Source organism: Symsagittifera roscoffensis, chromosome 2 (assembly GCF_963678635.1).
Source record: "Symsagittifera roscoffensis chromosome 2, txSymRosc1.1, whole genome shotgun sequence".
In the NCBI taxonomy this organism is placed as follows: domain Eukaryota; kingdom Metazoa; phylum Xenacoelomorpha; order Acoela; family Convolutidae; genus Symsagittifera; species Symsagittifera roscoffensis.
This window is the reverse complement of record NC_087063.1, coordinates 46,315,387-46,333,236: the sequence shown is the minus strand read 5'-3', so window position 1 is coordinate 46,333,236 and position 17,850 is coordinate 46,315,387. Positions and strand designations below refer to the sequence as shown.

Sequence of the window (17,850 nt, the reverse complement as noted above, 5' to 3'; positions counted from 1 at the left end):
TTCTAATTTCGAGCTAATAAGGTTCGTCAAAATAAAGTTTGCAGGCTCACAATAGCTTTTTAAGCTTAATTTAGGCCGTTAAAACTTCAATTTACTCAGGTTAAGTTAGTTTTCGAAAAATTAAGCGCCCTTTTGGCAATCAAAAACTTTAGAAATTCAAAAATATTTCTGCAAAATAGAAAAAAATTTTACGATTTGTTTTTTCGTTTTCTTGTCATTTTTCTACAGAAACTGTTTTCGAATTAGCCTAAGTGACTATGACTGTCGAATATACCTAATTTATATATATTTTTGGTTCAGATCTTAATATCAAACCAGACAAAAAAAACGACATTAAATTGACAAAAAATTCACTTGTTAAGACTATGGTCGGAGCATTCTGCGCAATTTGCACAGTAACCGTCTATCCTTGTTTCGTCCCATACCTTTTGTTGTTATAAAAATAACCCTTTTTGAGAAAACCGGATTAAACTGAACCATTTGAGAAAACCGAATCTCTTCATTTATTTGGTTTCGTACAAACTTATGGAAAAATAATTCATATAAATAAGTGAATTCTGATTGCATAATATAATGTACACATTATTAAAATTCAGATTTGTATAAAGATAACAACTAAATTAAAAAGAATACCATATCACTCGCTTTACAAAAGGATTTTCAGGATATCAAAACAATACACCTGAAGTTGCTCGGAGGCAGCGTTCAAATCAAACATGAACTCTATTTAATAGAATTCAGGACTAGTGTTACTGACCAATAAAAATAAATTTGGAAAATGGAAAATAAATTTTATTTCAGAAGGCAAAATTGCGTAATCACCAAACATCCACTATCACAAATTTCAAATTCTAGCTCAAGTTTTCAGTATGAGTGAGAAGGTTTCATGTTTGCGTTGCAATGAGATTCTAAATAGGATTACTGGGATAGACTTTGAGCGAGCATAGAGTTGAGCGAACATTCGATAATAAAATGAGACGGCCTACTTCCACTGCAACTTCTTCTTTCTCACAAGATATTATTTTAGCTGCTAGTGTTCAAAAATATATTCATTATATCTGTCATTTGTCCGAAAGATTCGAATTTGACGCCACGGTTGGCATCGTAATTCCGCTACTGGACACCAGCTGACCAGCAGAGATGCTGAAAGAGGAATCATCAAAGGTGATCAATGGAGTTGAGGCCGGTCGCCCATTCGCATTACTCGGTTGCCTATAAAACATCACGTAATTACCCAAAGGGTTGGGCAGTTGCGCTATGCTTGTAGTCAACGACATGCTAGGGGCTCCAGATTTGGACTCTACGTCTGAGTCAACTCCTGAATCCGACTTTTCCAGGGTCTTCCCAGAAACGCGGCTGTCGTTGGATACCTGTGAAAGATGATCGCCACTGGCACTCATGTTGGCCTCTGATACCTTGATATAATTCGAACTTATGAAGTTCATATCGACTCCCATAGATTGCAATTCTTCTGCTCCGGCTTGTCTGTATTCTTTGCCTGTAAAATATTTGTCATTCAATGATAAGGATTGCAATTTATCACACAGAGGCGAAGCGGAATTCGCACCACTTTCAATAGATCATAAGTATAGCATGGCAAGCTGTCCGATAGAAGCCACGACAAACGCTACTGAGTAAAAAAAAACTGTAGTTCGCAAAAATATTTTGAGGCAAGAGATGCCGAGAAAGATAACAGCTAGCAATAAATAATCATTATACCAAAATTTCTGAATTGATAGACAACCATAGACGCCCGTTGAGCCGGAAACAAAACGTCACACAAAAAATTTTTAGCCTCAAAATTTTCAAAATTCGCATACCTCCCACCACAGACGCGATTAAAAAATTATTAACGCTTTTCAAAGGACTTACATTCAACTGACTAAGCGGGCACAAGTTTTACCGAACTGCTCAAGGCCAGTAATCATAATAAATTCGTTTTCAAGAAGGGAAGAGACTCGATTTATAATTACATACTACAAAACAATAATAAAAAACTCCTATCTTGAAAGACCACCAAAAAGGCCAGTTAGCTGCCTATCGAGTGGTGTCTTCATGAGCAAACAACAAAGAATCGTTGGTTTCCGATTACCAAAAAACATTCATTAAAAAATCGCTATCATAAATGTAAAGATCCCGTATAAGATGCAGAACTGAATAAAAGGGACTATATTGACAATTCAATAAGTCCTCAAATAACTTTTTGTCTAAGGCATAGAAATTATTAAATAATGATCCAAACCTTTTTCAAATGTTTTTCTTGTTGTGGCACGTCACTTTTTGTGTTTCGGAGCTGAAATTACGTTGTTATTTGAGAATGCGTCGAGAATTTCTTGTTCGGTGATTATTTCATTGATTATTAAGTATGGCGGCTGCCTCATGATTTTAGTCATTAACTTCAATAGTTCAAATATATGCAACTCCCTGATATAGCAGAACTTAAGCTTGTCTTTTAGTTTTCGGAGACTGTCTGTTTTTCACAAATTGAATTAATTCGGTTTAAGCAGCAGTTCCATGTATCAGTACAGCTTATTGATATATTGGCTGAATATAATTTTTTTAAATATGATTAGAAGTTGGTTTTGAATAAATATTTGCCGCAAGTGGTATATAGTGGACGCATTTCGAGATGATCTTTTTAAAAATTTTTGAATTTTAAAAACTCAATTTATCAACTTGAAACTCAGTGTATCATCCAAATAGAGGCATTTCTACAATTGGATTGATCATTTGGGTTGATGTTGATCCAAATTCTGTATTTATTGTTTTTATCTTGGTTAGGAGTTAATTTGTTTTCAATCAGCCACGTTTTAACATTTCTAAATCGTTTGCTTTTGTGTCTTTTTGCATTTTTTTTGTAGAAACTAGGCTATAATCATCGGCATAAATGGTTACTTTTGAGTTCACACAAACCTTCGGCAGATCGTTTATATAGATTAGGAAAAGACGGCGTCCCAAAACTGACCCTAGTGGAACTCCATAGGCGACGGGTTTTGAGCTAGATACCGTGTTCTCTACTACTGAAACTGATCTTTCAGGTACGTTGATATCAATTTTTCCGTGTTCCTTCTTAATCCATAAGCTATGCATCTCCAAAATGTTTGTCAGCTAATTTTTATTTCTGAGTTAGCTTGGAAAAAGGTGCTTGGTACTTATATACTACGCTCGTGGTATAAAGCCAAAAGTGTACCAATTTTGAGTAGAAAGAAAACTTAAAACGGAAACATGCATGTGAAGTCATCCTACTCAGTTGGTTAATTTTTACACATTTGCAAGAAAAAATGTTTTATCGGAAAAAAATTCTAGCTCTCGATTACGAGCACACTTGCTCTCAGAAATGAAAATTGGGCGCAAATCAAAATTTTTATTCCTAGAACGGCCTTCAACTGATATTGAAGCCTGATTTAAGAGTTGCAGTAAACTGCTGACAATTAATAATTGCTTTTCGCATTTGAACTTCCGGAAACTATAAAGGACTGCATTTTCAGTAACGCACAGTTTCTTAATCTCGCAGCTAAGCAACTGACCGTCTAGTATAAGGTCACTGAAAGGCAGCGTTGGCTTTGGAGGCGCTTGGATAACATTCCCGCTCGAACTCTGGCTCAACTCACTTTCCGCGAACTCGCTTCTCAAACTGACAGCAGGCAGGGAGAGTTTCGAGGCGGATCCACTTAGGAGCGATGAGTGCTCATTTAGCAGTCGGGTCTTCAGGTCCATCAGCTCATGTTGCAGCACTGCTACTTGTTCTTTTAAACGGGAGTTCTCAGTCTAAAATTTAAAGATGAAATGATTACTAAATAATCGCCATAAAAATGTGCTAACAGAACTGCTTCTGGTTGCTTACTCATATATGCATACATGTTTATTCAATTTTCACATAGAAACATTAATTTATTTAAACACAAATAACCACTTTTGAATGGAAATAGCCGGCGGACAGGGTCAAAGACCAAAAAAATGATTACTTTTACATTAATTAATCTAAATCGAGGAACAAGGATCAAAAAGTAATTTTTCATACAACTCGGAAATCTAAAACATAGCCAACAGACAGTTGGAAGAGAGTCAATGAACGCATGTAAACAGAAAAAAAATACTGATTTCTTTTTTGAAAAAACATCAACTTCCGAAACTCAAAGAAAAAATAGATGCCCGTAAAGCTCTTTGAATTTCTAGATCAATTTATGATTGACACTTTTTTGACACAAAGGCGAAACTGAGCTTCGCACACTTGCGATACATATGTATAGGATTAAAACAGCATGACGCTGAAGAAAAAGCCAAGAGCTAAGAAAAAATGAAGCAGCCAAGATCTAAGAAAAAATTAAATTAAAATAAACAGAAACTGAAAAAAAGAAGCAGGGTAATTTTAAGCATTCGACAAAGCCAGTGTCTTATCAATCTTCAAAATAAAACCGGATATTTGTTAGGAACAAAGAATTAGACAGACACACCGACAAAGGTAAGACCGAGGGCCAATAAACTGATAAACAACCGAAATGTACTGCTCATATCGAGACCAAGAACGCTTTATATGTAATGAATGCAAGGGTCTAAGTCGACAACCATAAAACAGAAAACTTGGGATACAAAACATAACAAAAAAAACTAGCAGACAGAAGTTGAGAAGAAAGCCGCGAGTTGATACGAAAAAAATTGATGTCGAGACAAGTTGATCTATCAACACTTTCTTTTCTTTGTATCAATTTGTCTGGAATAAAAACCATTTTAAATAGAAATAATACGCAAAACACGACAACTGAACCATAAATTTGCTTCCGAACACAAATTACATAGCAAAAACAACCCAAAGATGCTAATTGCGTGAAAATGCATGCGTACTAATTCTGTGCTCATTATCGACGAGTCGAAAAATTTGGAAAGCTCCAAAAATTCGAAGAAAGTAGCATTTTCAAAAACTGTCCGTGCAACGTGAACCGCGCCGAAAAAGAAGAGATGGATGATTGCCTGAAAGAAGAAAACTTTTAGTTTGAAAAAGAACAGGTTCCGGCTGGATTCCAACCACAAACCTTTGACATCTCAAATATGTCTTACTTCAAAGCCAGATGCACTGAATATTTGATTGAATTTGAATCTTAAATCATAAAAGAACTAAGAAGCCAAAAACTTACTAAAAAACTTTTATTCAAAAAACATTGCCAATTTTTCATCTTTAATTTTTCATACTACATTATTTCGAAACTTCTTAGCTTAAGAGGGTCATTTCGAAAATTTCACTTTGGACATCAACTGCTAAAAAACCAGCCTAACTACTAGACGAAAAACATGAGGAAAAGACGACAAAATTGAAGCCGAACAACCTCAGTGCCGAAAATCTACCAAAACCTTTTGTATCTGATAAAAAAAACTAATAGGCAGCTCTTAACGTACACAGGGCCAATACAGTAATCATGCTATTAATTAAATAAGCCGCGGTACACTGACCATGGAACGGATACAAATCCTGCTGCTTATTATTTGACCATTCTGTGGACAATGTTATTCACGGGAAAAAAGTCTAGTACTCGATTGCAATACCCTTGCTTATCGTATGGGTAATACAGAGGCGAAGTTGCACTTTGCGTACACAAGCAAAAATATGACCGATAACGCTACAGGGAAAAACTGAATGAGTAAAACTTGAACCTAAAAACGCCAATTATGAGTCTACATAATTGCTAAGTAACGCAAGCCAATTATGACCTATTAGCAGTACCAGTCAATTTGAAAAAAAAGAAAATCATCAACTAACATGCCTCAATTTATAGAGCGGACGCATTTTAGCTAGTATACGAAAAATTTCGTTCAAAACATCCGACCCTGCCCAGGTTCGAACCCTCTGATTTTTTTTTTCTGATTATTTCTGAAAAAAATCTAAAAACAAAATCATCGCGACCTATATTAGAATCTGAACTACTTCATCGACTCTTAAACATAGCCAATAGTTGGAAAAGAGTCAATGAACAAAAGTAAGAAAAAAACTGACTTGTCTTTGAAAAAAATCTTACAATTCAATTTAAAATAGATGTCATTAAAACTAATTGAAATTCTAGACCACTCAATGAATGGCAGTTTTTTGATAAAAAAATAGCCCAATTTGAGAAAACAGGATCAATATGTAAACTTTTTGTTCAATTGGGAAATCTGAAAATTAAAATTCACTTTCGTAACTAGAAGTCGATAAGGTTTTTCGTGACCTTTACAATTTACTGTTCCATTGTGGAGTTTGCCTTCCTTTTCACAAGGAAATAAACTGAACGTAAAAGAAATCAAAATTCAAACCGTGAAAAAGTAATTTTGAGCCTGCACAGATTTCAAGACTTTTAGTGAAAAAAAAAGAAAAAAGAAAATCATCGCGACCTGTATAATAGTCTTAACTGCGGTCATCGACTGTTAAAAAATGACTAGCGAAAATAAGTCAAACCCGTTTTTGGTATTTTGGTAGCAAAAAGTCTTATTTTTCTTACGTAGTTGTAAAGTTTAATTTGCTTTTAGAAAGTTGCAAAAACCTTTTAGCTGAATTTCACGAATCTTTTATGTTTGACCTTTTTGTTTAATTAATTCGATTTGACGAAAAAGAATCAGAAGGTACTTTTTCATACCACTCGGCAATCTAAGAAACACTAGCGAAACTAAAAATGAAACGTTTTTATCGGTCCTTTCGTAGCAAAAAAGCTTGTTTTACTTTCGCAGTTGGAAAACCTTATTTACTTTTCTTTCAGGAAACGAATTTGAATTGAACTTCAATTAGCCAACAGAAAACTGACAAAAGTGTAAATGAATTCAAGGAGACCAAAACAAATACCACCTTGAAGCGTTTCGGACTACCTGAATCTTTTATGGTTGACCATTTCGTTTTTTCAAAAAAAAACTAGCCCACTAAGAGATAACTGGAATAAAAAAAAATTATGCTGCTGATAAATCGTTAAATTTCCAAAATCTTTCGGGATAAAAATTTTTTGATTGAATTTTTTCTACAGAAAATTCTAAAAATTAAAATCCATTTTCTAAAATGGAAGTCAATCATGTTTTTTTGGGCCAGTTCAACTCCTATTATTCAAGAGAGTAACTGACTTTCCCTATAGCAGGTTAAAATCAATTGAACTAAATAAAGAAATCAGAAGTACAATATGAGGCCAGACAATGTTCTAGAGAGGCACACAGATTTGCGCGAGTATGACCGTATATTCCGGATGCAAGACTTTAAACAGGTCAAAATTTTTAAGTCGAATCCACACGCCACATGGTTGGGGAATACCAAATACCTTGTAACCTAACTTTTGTCGGCATATACAATTTTTCGTGAATTCCACAAAGATCGAAAAGATTAACTGTAATTGAACTAGCATTTGGTTCAACTATTTGTCTCTGGATTCAAAACGCCAAAGGGTCAAAGAAAAACGGAATCCGTTGCGGAATCCGCTCACAGTTTGACCTAGTACTGTAAAACAGCCTGAGTAAAATTTGAGCGTGAAAAACTAGGGTTATTTCCTGAAAAAAAATTACCCGACCTGTCTTCACTACGTTCATTGACACTTAAACCGTAAAGTAGGTTGCTCTTTCATAACTTTTTACAATGCCATGAACTATCGCAAAATTGATACTCATGGATAAAATCTTCATAACCAATTCACTCACATTGAGACGTTTATTCTCGTCCTGTATGTTAGCGATCCATTTCTTTCGCTTCTCACGACACCTCTGCGCAGCTTCTCGGTTCTTTTCACGGGTCAGACTGTACTTCGGCTCTGTCTCCTCTAGTCTTGTTGTCGAATCGGCTACTGAATTGCTTCCACTAGGCAGGGTGGGCGGTGGGTTGTTCAGTTGCAGAGGCACTTGGCTTCCCAATTGGGTGTTGGTGTTTTCTTTCAAAAACGCAGAAGAGGTGGTTTTCACTTGCATCTGTTGCAACTGATGAGTTCCGTTCGACGAATGGAGCTTGCGCTCCAGCTGCTCTCGCATTTTCTGAAGCAGTGGCATAAATCAGTACACATGAGATCACCAAAACAACGGCATTTCTCAAGAAACTTATATTTTATTTAAAACTAAATAATTTTTTAATCATAACTATTCCTTTTGGATTTGAGATGCAGCGAGTCGTACTGGTGAAAAAAAATTGACAATTGGGCTGAATATTACATATGTTTTTATGAGCCATTACATTGCATTTTCTTTGTAGAGTATTCTAAATCGTCATTCATATGGTTGGCTGAGCATTTCACCTTTACTTCAAGGTTACAATTCTTTTAATATTCATGCACTTGTACACTTACAGCCTTAGCTGTCGTCACATTGTCCACTATAGACTGTGTCGTCACATTATTGCCTCCCACGCTCACCAACGCCGGCTCATTTTTCAACGCATTTGCGACATCTGCGAGACTCGAACTCACAGTCACAGACGGAGCCGGTCTCCAATTCAACAAAGTCTGGTTGATATTCTGGCCCATATTTCCAATAACTGGTTTCACGCTAATTTGTGGCTGGGCAAGTAACTCTACATCCTGGAACGATGCAGCAGCTGATCCTGGAGCCCCGTTTAAGAGTAAGAGAGGTCTGGAACCCCCATCAGATCCGTTGATGGCTCCGAATGAGACCAGACGAGGTATCTTCTGCGTATTTGAAGGTGCGGCCAGCTGAACGAAACTGTTTTGAGGGCCAGATATAAGTGACGTAATTCCAGGTGACGCCTAAGCCATTCAAGTTTGAAGAATTTAGCTATTAACTGTAATTTTAAAACTGCAAAAACTTACAATTCAGGAACTGTCTGATCATAGTCGTTCCAAATTAAACTCACACTAATCAAGTGGTTCATTGATGCCAGAAAGAATTACAGCAACAAAGACTAGTCAATGGTTCCTCGTTTAACTTAACTTACCAGAAGGGGTGCCTGAGTTTGTGTATGTTCCTTCTGAGTTTGGACTAGATATGTGACTCCGTTTATGTTGATTCCCTGCACAAACTGGGCGGCCTGATTCTGCTGCATGATTGTATCATGCAGATCTTGCACAATGTCTGGGATCTCTGAGGTCTTTAGGGGTGTCAGAGGCGCTGTCTTGTAGTCCTGTTGATTCTGGCTCTTATCGTGTCCAGAGGAGACTGAAGGCACTACTCTCGTCTCTTGCTAAAACAGTCTCTTCACAAATAATTGCTCGAGGAATAAAATCATTTATCATCAACTCATCGCTCTTTGAAAGGTAAAGTATAAGTCTGACATGTTATATATCATCATATTTGCAACGTTAATTCCTTTTTCGACCTTTTTGAAAAAATGAAGCAAAGGCTCTAATCTTTTACCGGGTTCTGACTCTCAACAGACTTTGAGTTCTCGAATTTGAAGGCCATATCAAAAGGATTCGAGAACTTTTGTTGCCGCTGGAGTCTACCTCCTCCGTCTTGACTCTGGACAAACGCCAGCTGTTGCTGATTGTTCTGGGACAAGGCGAGATCATTGACTGATGCTATGGAAACTGCGTTCTGAGACACTATTGGGATAACTCCTTGATGTGTTGTCAGTCCCAGTAAGTTGTTGTCGCCACTAATTACAGATGTGTTCGGGGTTTCAAGTTTCAGTAGAGTCGGGCCTTGCAAATTTGCCAGAACAGATCCCGAGTTGGTTCGCTCGAGTCGCGGAGCTAAAAAGACGACTCTTGGTCATTAGTTAAAATCGAATGTGCAATAAAACGTGTCGTTTACAGAAATCTGATGTAAATTCTACCGACTGATCAACTAAGCATCACACACTAGTCAATGAGATGACGTGACGCATCAACTCTATATTTAGCAAGCAATCATTTATCGGGTTATGTACCTTAATTGTGCTGTCTAGCAAACTCTTGACGTTCTTTCTTATTGCGTCCAAGATCAGAAACCAACAGCTCTAACTCGCTGCTTCCATATAGCTTTGATTAAGTTCAGTACAGATGGGCTAAAATTGCTGACTTTAATTGCGAAGAGTTTTTTGCTGCATATACGTCATAGTTTTGCATGAAAATATGTTCACAATTTGTTCTCGTGTTCTAGCAGACTCCAAGCGGACCAATATCCTTGCGACAGATCTCCATTTATAGCATTGCCAGACTGCTATTGCCTAGTACCACACTGGATATTACATGACAACATTATGTAGTACTATTACCATACTACCATTACACGCATCTGCTGTAATAATATGGTCACATAATAGAGGATAACTGATCGCTTAGTTACGAAATCGAAAGCGATTGAAAATATTTAAGCAATGTTCCTTTTACCGTATAAATTAAAACATAAGCAACCAATGTCATCGTTCAAATGGCCTATTTTGAAATCAGCTGAGACTATACCAATCCGCCAGAAAGCGATCTCCAATTGTCTTTATTTGAACGAACGATCGCAACTTTACTACCCCACATATTTGTTCGTTTGGCGGTAAATACGACCAAATTCTACATGTATTTGATATTTGGTGAGCCAGCAGTATATTCTACTTGTTAAAACAAAACTGAACGAGCGGTGTTTCGCTGATGGTATAAAGAACGTCACAAATACCAGTCAAATGACGCCAACATTTCATCAGATCTTGCTTGAGCATGAATTATTTAAATAAGTATGAAAATAGATATGACGATACCAAACAAAATGCAGTCATCTATGAAGTGCAAGTTATGGAAGAAAACAAGAGTAATAATTAAAAGCTCAAATATCATTTCAGCTTGGCTAACAGGATTCTTTTTTGCAGGATAAGAAGTGGAAAAGTTTCGATTCTACTCAAAAAGCTGTGCTCGATTATAAACAACTTCTCATTATTGACATGATTATTATGACGGTGGTGTGCGCTGTGCAGTATGGTCCAAGAGCAGAGTACGCGTAAAAACAACATGAATCAATTAACGAAGCTATTGAAGGTTTGCCATTAACAGCATTTTTGTGACATATTTCACATCGATTTCTACAACCCTAGAGTCAGAATCGTTTGTGAGCAAAACACCCAAGATCAGAATCAATCATTTTCACTAAGCTCTCATTACAAACCTAACTTTTCATGCAGACAGTTTCGGATGCGACCGAGAGAACTTTTTGAAACAAATATATCCTCCCCCAAATTGATTCATCCTGACAAAACATAAAAAACTGCTCGTGAAATGACCGAGCGGAAATAACTTATATCCATCCAAAACGCACACATCGATCCAAAACCCGATTAAACGAATTGCTGAATGCTGTTTTCAATGAAATTTTTTCATGTTTGCCTCGTTTTTTGGGCGTGTGGAAAAAAATCTAAGTCAGCTAACAACAATGGTATCAGCATTAATTGACTACAATTTCAAAAAAAATCACAAAAAACTTGCTTTTATTTGATTTTGGCGCACTGGCTTCATTCACTCTTAATTGGAAAAAGCTTTATTTTTGATCTGGTTTTTTAGGCACACGGAAAACTTATCAAAAAAAAAGAAATACTGATCAAATCATGATTGAAAGGAATGAAGTGTTATGGCCTCACACAATTTCGATTCAGAAACTTTTGATTACCAACATAAATTCCATTAAATTAGCCCCTGCTTGCCCTGTCCTCTTTCTACTTAGGGTTACAAATTTACCTGTAAATTATGTAACCTTATTATGATGTTTTCTCCATAAAACCACAGCCCCCCCCCCACAATTCGACCAACATGTCGCATCAAACGCATTGCTCACAATGTTCTAGCCACCTACGAGGTGGGGGCAGTTGGTGCTATAAATGCGGTAGGTACATTCATGCATATCAAATTTAGTGGTCTATCCTCCGGATGTCGTTGAGCTACATGAAATCCACCAGAAGGCAGTCCACTGGAAACCATTCTATTATATTCTGAGTAAAAAAAGACTGGTTACAAGTTTGTTGACACATTCAACAACCTAACATCACTAGCCGCTAATGACACAGATGAAAACACACTCCCATATTATCATTCCATGCTCGACGAACTTAATGGACTTAAAATTCGCAAAGCCGCAATGAAAACACATGAAACTCATGGCCAATCCGGATTAAATGCAAATGAATAGAAACGTGTTTTAAAGAGCTTTGAAACATCTTCTAGTGACCTCTGCAAAAATATTGCAAAAGTATCAATCAGATTCGCCACCGAGAAACTTGACTTCTCAGACTGCTATAACGCATTTCGCCTTATAGCGCTTGACAAAAACCCCTGATTACGACCAATTGGTGTCGGGTTGGTGATTCGACGAATAATTTGGCAAAGTATTATACCATGCTTGCAAAAAGATCTCAGCCTATTTGGCGGAAACATTAGCTTAGGTCAAAAATCGGGAATCGAATATGCAATTCATTTACTCAGAAAAATTTTCAATAAGGAAGAATCACGAGCAATGCTTTTTTAGATGCAAACACGCTTTTAGCAGTTTAAATCGCAACCTTGCAATCAAAAATTTATGCCCCGCATTATCTAATGCCATAAACAACTCATACTCTAAACCATCATGCCTACTTTTGATGAAAAGCGTATTAGGTCTCAAGAAGGTTCAACACAGGAGATCCCTTAGCAATCTCCTTGAATCAGTTGCTAAAAATGGTATGCTGGTAATGTAAATGTAGTAGGAAGCAATGAAATGCTTAAAAGACTGTTGATAAACGTTCAGCATGGACCAGCTTTTGAAAATCATGTGGTGAAATGTCATTTATTAAAATGCAGCTTTATTAAAACAGTTTTAAAATCTTTTGATAATCTCGACGTCAAAAAATTTGACGGCCATCGTAATCTCGGGTCCGTCATAGGCCCTGATGGTTCGCATTAAAACTTCATAGATAAAAAAGCTGAAGAACATTGGAATAATTTGAAGAAGTTAGTGAAACATGTCAATACAGGGTTGGTATACCACTAAGAGACGGATAGGAACCTAAGAATATGCCAATGGCATGTGCATTAAAAAAAAGTCCAGATTTAACAAGACATATTTTGATATTAGGGATATCAACCCCCTTGCAAAAAAATGTTCGAAAACTTTAAAAGATTCGTATAGTTACCACGAAAATCTGAAAAACTCAAATATGAACAATGAATCATTGAAGTCGAGAACACCACATTCAATCCATTAACTTTTGCATGCACTGGTTGAACGGGACCTTCTGCCACCAAATTTATAAAAAGAATTGCCTTTAAATTATGCGCCAAGAGAGGACTCCTACGCAGATGCAACTACCTTCATCTGAGCCAAAATAAGTTTTGCGCTCCTAAAAAGTACAATTTTATGTATCAGAGGATCGAGATCACTCAAATCAAACTCTTATAAAATTGACTCATCAATAAGCACAGTAGTCGAGGAGGGGCGGCTGTGACGACGCAGGCTATTCCCACCACAAAAAAACATGTGGCGGAAATACACTATCTTTCAACTCAACTCCCTGCGTCACCCGATATATTAACTGTCTTTGCATAATTTTATAATAATTGCGGTGAAGCATCTTTTGTTTTGTATATACTGACATACTGATATTTTTAAATATATATACTGACATTAATTATGCCCATTTGTTTTTATCTTACTGTGGCTACATTATCATTTTTGTTAACCCACTGATTGTTGTCTGATATGCGTAAACATGTACCGTGATTTTCTGACAGTTTACTTTAATTTTTGAATTCAAGTTTTCTTTTCTTTGGGGTAGAGTGATGTCATTCATTTTACTGTAGCTGGTTCTACCTTGAGGAGGTGGGATGACATGGGATCTCACTACGGAACAGAAACCGAAGTGGGGTTCGAACCTGCGACCTTCGCGTCGAACGCCGCTCGTCTTACCCACTCGACCACGGCTGCTCTTTTTTCTTTTTCGTCCCAGAGCAGCCAATATAAAAATTCCTTGTGTGTTAAAAATTTATTCGTATAAGGAATTAATAAGACCAATTAGCTTGCATAAATTCAATTTGAAACCATTTGAGTGCCGGATGATTTGCCAGAGATAATTAAATCGCGTTTAATTTTCTGCATTAAAAAAAAACATTTTCAAAGCAAGATTCCAGAACAATGCCAACTTGCCTTAGCTTTTCGGTGAAAAAAGATGATAGAAAATCTTTTTAGATTTGAATTCAAGGAGTCAAATTATTCATTATGGTGAAATTTTCCGTTAAAAACTAAAAAAATACCAAGCATATACCTCCTCTAATTTCTTCTAAGATGGAACAAAATATACAGCTTTTTAGTTAAGCCTAAACCAGTTTAAAAAAAACTAAATTAGGATAAATTTATTTGCCGCTGGTAAGTCAACATTTAAATCCATTTTTGGAACTTAAAGTCATCAATGTCTCTTCGCAATTTTTTGTTTGGCCGAGAGCAGATTTCGCTTCCTTTTCTTACTTGGATTTGTATTTTAATTTAAGAAGTCAAAAGTAAAAACGCAACAACTCGGAAAAACACGACCTGCACAAATGTCTTCTCTTCGTTCATAGTCTCTTAATCAGTCAACCCTATCTCAGTTTTATCTGTAGTACCTGACTTTGTGTGGAAAAAAAACGATATATACCACGTTTTTCTGTTCATTTGATGCTTTGTCAAATGAATCAACTGATTTTGTTAAACGGATCAACCGCGCAATTTTAATTAATTTTGTAGCCCAACAAAATACAAACTGCATGAAAAATTTCAAAATAATTAAATTTACGCGTTTGTATGAAATGCACATTTTATACAAATTCACTTTCACAATTAATGCATGATTGGCGAGGACATTCTACGGCAGGTCACTTAGAGGAGAGGTGGGAGGGTGATCTTGTACGGTTGATCCTGTTAACCTAATTGTTAACATGAAAAAAATTAATATTCCAAATTGATAACGCTTGCTAATCGCTATCGTTAAGAGCTGTCCTATTGACTTTTTGACAATGAAATTTTGAGCAGTGCTGAAAACAATGAAGCAGAAATCATAAAATGCAGTCTATTTTGAAGAAAAAGCAAAACTCAACTAAATCTTCAAACCCCCTGAAACAAGAAGATAGCTAGACTCTATGTACTTTAACACTTTATATTTACCAGATTCAAACGATGACATATCAATTTTCTGTTTCTTTGGTGGAGGTTTAATCGAAATAGATGAAGCCTTGGAGACTTGTCCCAGGTTGTCATTTTCAACGGATGTCTAGAATACAAAAAAGATGCGAGAATAATTCAAAAAAGGATAGCTAGCTCTTTTTAACTTCGATATTCAATCAACTAGGAACCATTATCTCATAATGCGTTCAATTATCAATTCTTCTGAATTTACAAGAATGATGAAATATTACTTGGGTTGTAGCAAGGGGTGTCATAAACGTCGATTTCTGTCTTTGCACATTCAGGAGGTATGTGTTCGGAGATGGTGTTTCCGGTATGTCTTTAGCTGAAAATCAACAACTGAACATATAATTTAGATCAAGTTTCTTTTATTATTAGTTCAAATTTCTCAAGTTTCTTTCAATAATAGTAAATTTCAACTATGGAGAAAATCTGTCTAAAATCTTACACGCACCCGGCTGCGTTCCAGGAATTGGTATCTTTGGCAACTTTTGCTGATGAGATGCCAACTTATCTCCAAAACTCTTTCCTTCAAATGATGCTCGATCCATCACTTATGACCAACAAACCGGTTTCTACATACCATCTTTTGAAAAGAGGACAATTTAAATTTTTCATCATCCGAATAATATGATAGAACGAAGCATAGCATTGCAAACTAGCGAATAGAAAATAAGACGAAAAAAAGTCAAAATACTGGAAATTGAATGCAAAAAATGAGAAAACACAACAACCAGAAACACAACTACCAGCATTAAATAAGCTTTTAGTATTCCCCAAGTGGTCACCAGGGAATATTGAGCAAAGAACAAAAACAATGGTAACCAGAAGGTCAAAAGTATCATAGTATCCGAGGTTACAGTCACGAGTCTCCGAGGTTAAAGTCAAATCAAATGTAGTCAATCCATCACGATGTCAAAAAGTTTTAAATAAAAAAGAACACTTTATTAGCAAATTGAAATATCTTTCAAGAACCAAGTATAAATCAACTTATAACTTTACTTTTATTTTACATATTTTCACATTTCATATAAGTATACGAGGCACTACTAAAAAATGAATACTAAAAAAAAAATTACTACCGTTACATAGCACTAAAAAATGAACATTTAAATTATTCTTAGGCAAGTTTAAGTCGTGCAATTTTTTGTTTAATTATTCATTTACAAACTCATATAACGGTTATAACTAACTTATTGCTTAAATAAATAATAATAATAATAATAACAAAGGATTTAGGAATATAATCCAAGGGTTCGCATAAAACCCAGTCATTGCATTGTTCAAAGTTTAGTTTTCAGTTATAAGTGTAAGTTTCTTCAGGTCTCTACAGTTGTTGCATTCGCATAAAATGCGCCAAGTGCATGTGTCTGATTCGTTGTAGCGAAACTGTTTCCAAATCGAAACTGTTTCCAAGTTGTTTTTCGATAAGTTGCAAAAGAAGAATTTTCCTTGAAAAAAAAGATAATTTAATTTCGTAGTTTTACAAGTTAAGCTGCTTTTGGTTTAAGTTTGAATTTGCATTTTCAATTTCTATCCCAATTAGAACTGATTTTATGAAGAAAAAAAAACATTTTGCAGTTCTTTCATTCTGTGCCATTCACCCGGATTGGCACAGTCGTACCTTCCGACGGACGCCAAAAAGAACGTTAAAAGCGTTATTATAGAAAGAATAATGAAAAGGAGACTCAGAAAAGTCCAGGAATTTAAATTTTCAAAATTTCGATTTGACCTGAAAATTTCTGAGAAAAACAAACAAAAAACGGCCATTTAGAGTGATATTCGACCAGAATGTACGAAAAGGCAAAGTCAGAATTCGAACTTTTATTGTGACATCGAAGTGGGAAGATTAACCGTTTTGATGGATTAGCAGTGTAAATCGTGCATTTTAACGATCGAGGAAGGGTTAGTTTAAGCTAACATGTAAAATTTTTAAAAATTAGATCGGAAAGAAAGACACGTGACAACGTCCAAATTTCGCACACACTGAAAACGGCGAAAACAGAAGAGCAGTATTCTCAACGAGAAAAACACGAAAATTAGACATAGAAGAGTCAGACCAGAAATACGAACGATAAGAATAATATTGTGACCGACAACCATTCCGAGTTATAAAGATTGTGCTGCTACAATCGTTACAACACGAATTCCGAGGATCAGGAAGGGTGTTGGGACGGCGTGTCCAGCCTTTCTGAAAAAAATAAGTGCGTTATTTCCCCGGATTCCAGAACCCAGAGGGGTCTCGTGAGAAGAACTCAAACTGTGTTTTATAAACTTTTAGCTTCCTGGAGATGTCCTGAGTTGAATTCAATTAACTTCTAAAATCATTTTCAGATTATGCTAGGAGTTAAGGATTGATCCATCTTTGATGGAGATAATGATATTTATCTACTGAACAAAAACACTAATAATATGATAAATAAATAGTAGCCCTGTTTTTAGGAGTGATCTCGTGGTCTGTGGATACTGAGATCCAGCCATGAGCTCACTATTTCTGCATGAAAGTAAGTTAATTGGAGCGTTCTGATCAAAGCCGGAAACAGTAACGTTTGCTGTCGACGCGATGTTAGAAAGACCACCAAAAGCACTTGCTTTGGCAGAGACGGTGAAAAGCATATAGAGCTGTGTAGACGCTAGCCAGTCGTTTCGGAACCTAGCTTCATTTCCGTCGATATGTACTTCCGAGCGAATGTTACATAGAAGTTTTTCTGGCGCTACTGGGTGTTATTCTTTTTTAACATTATGACCCGCAGAGCAGTTAACGAGCACTCCTTGCCGAGCGGATGCACAAAACAAGGCCCTAACCACCGTGGCGGAAGGGTA

At 36.2% G+C, this 17,850-nt stretch overlaps 1 protein-coding gene across 2 annotated transcripts in view; it reads right to left on the bottom strand.

The window, feature by feature from the left end:
• The window catches only part of LOC134840748 (COP9 signalosome complex subunit 2-like), a 545,309-nt gene that overhangs the window by 28,883 nt on the left and 498,576 nt on the right, over positions 1 to 17,850 (bottom strand). Inside the window, exons 2-10 of one of the 2 annotated variants that reach the window (XM_063856767.1) lie at positions 15,482 to 15,615; positions 15,258 to 15,352; positions 15,007 to 15,112; positions 9,298 to 9,635; positions 8,879 to 9,124; positions 8,274 to 8,690; positions 7,639 to 7,965; positions 3,528 to 3,768; positions 538 to 1,498 (exon numbers count right to left, since the gene is read on the bottom strand). The exons of the other annotated variant lie outside the window; for it this stretch is intronic. Coding sequence (XP_063712837.1) covers positions 1,062 to 1,498; positions 3,528 to 3,768; positions 7,639 to 7,965; positions 8,274 to 8,690; positions 8,879 to 9,124; positions 9,298 to 9,635; positions 15,007 to 15,112; positions 15,258 to 15,352; positions 15,482 to 15,578 — 2,304 coding nt within the window. The 5' untranslated portion in view covers positions 15,579 to 15,615 and the 3' untranslated portion in view covers positions 538 to 1,061. Of the gene's footprint in view, positions 1 to 537; positions 1,499 to 3,527; positions 3,769 to 7,638; positions 7,966 to 8,273; positions 8,691 to 8,878; positions 9,125 to 9,297; positions 9,636 to 15,006; positions 15,113 to 15,257; positions 15,353 to 15,481; positions 15,616 to 17,850 lie in introns of those variants that run through there. 2 annotated transcript variants of the gene reach the window in all.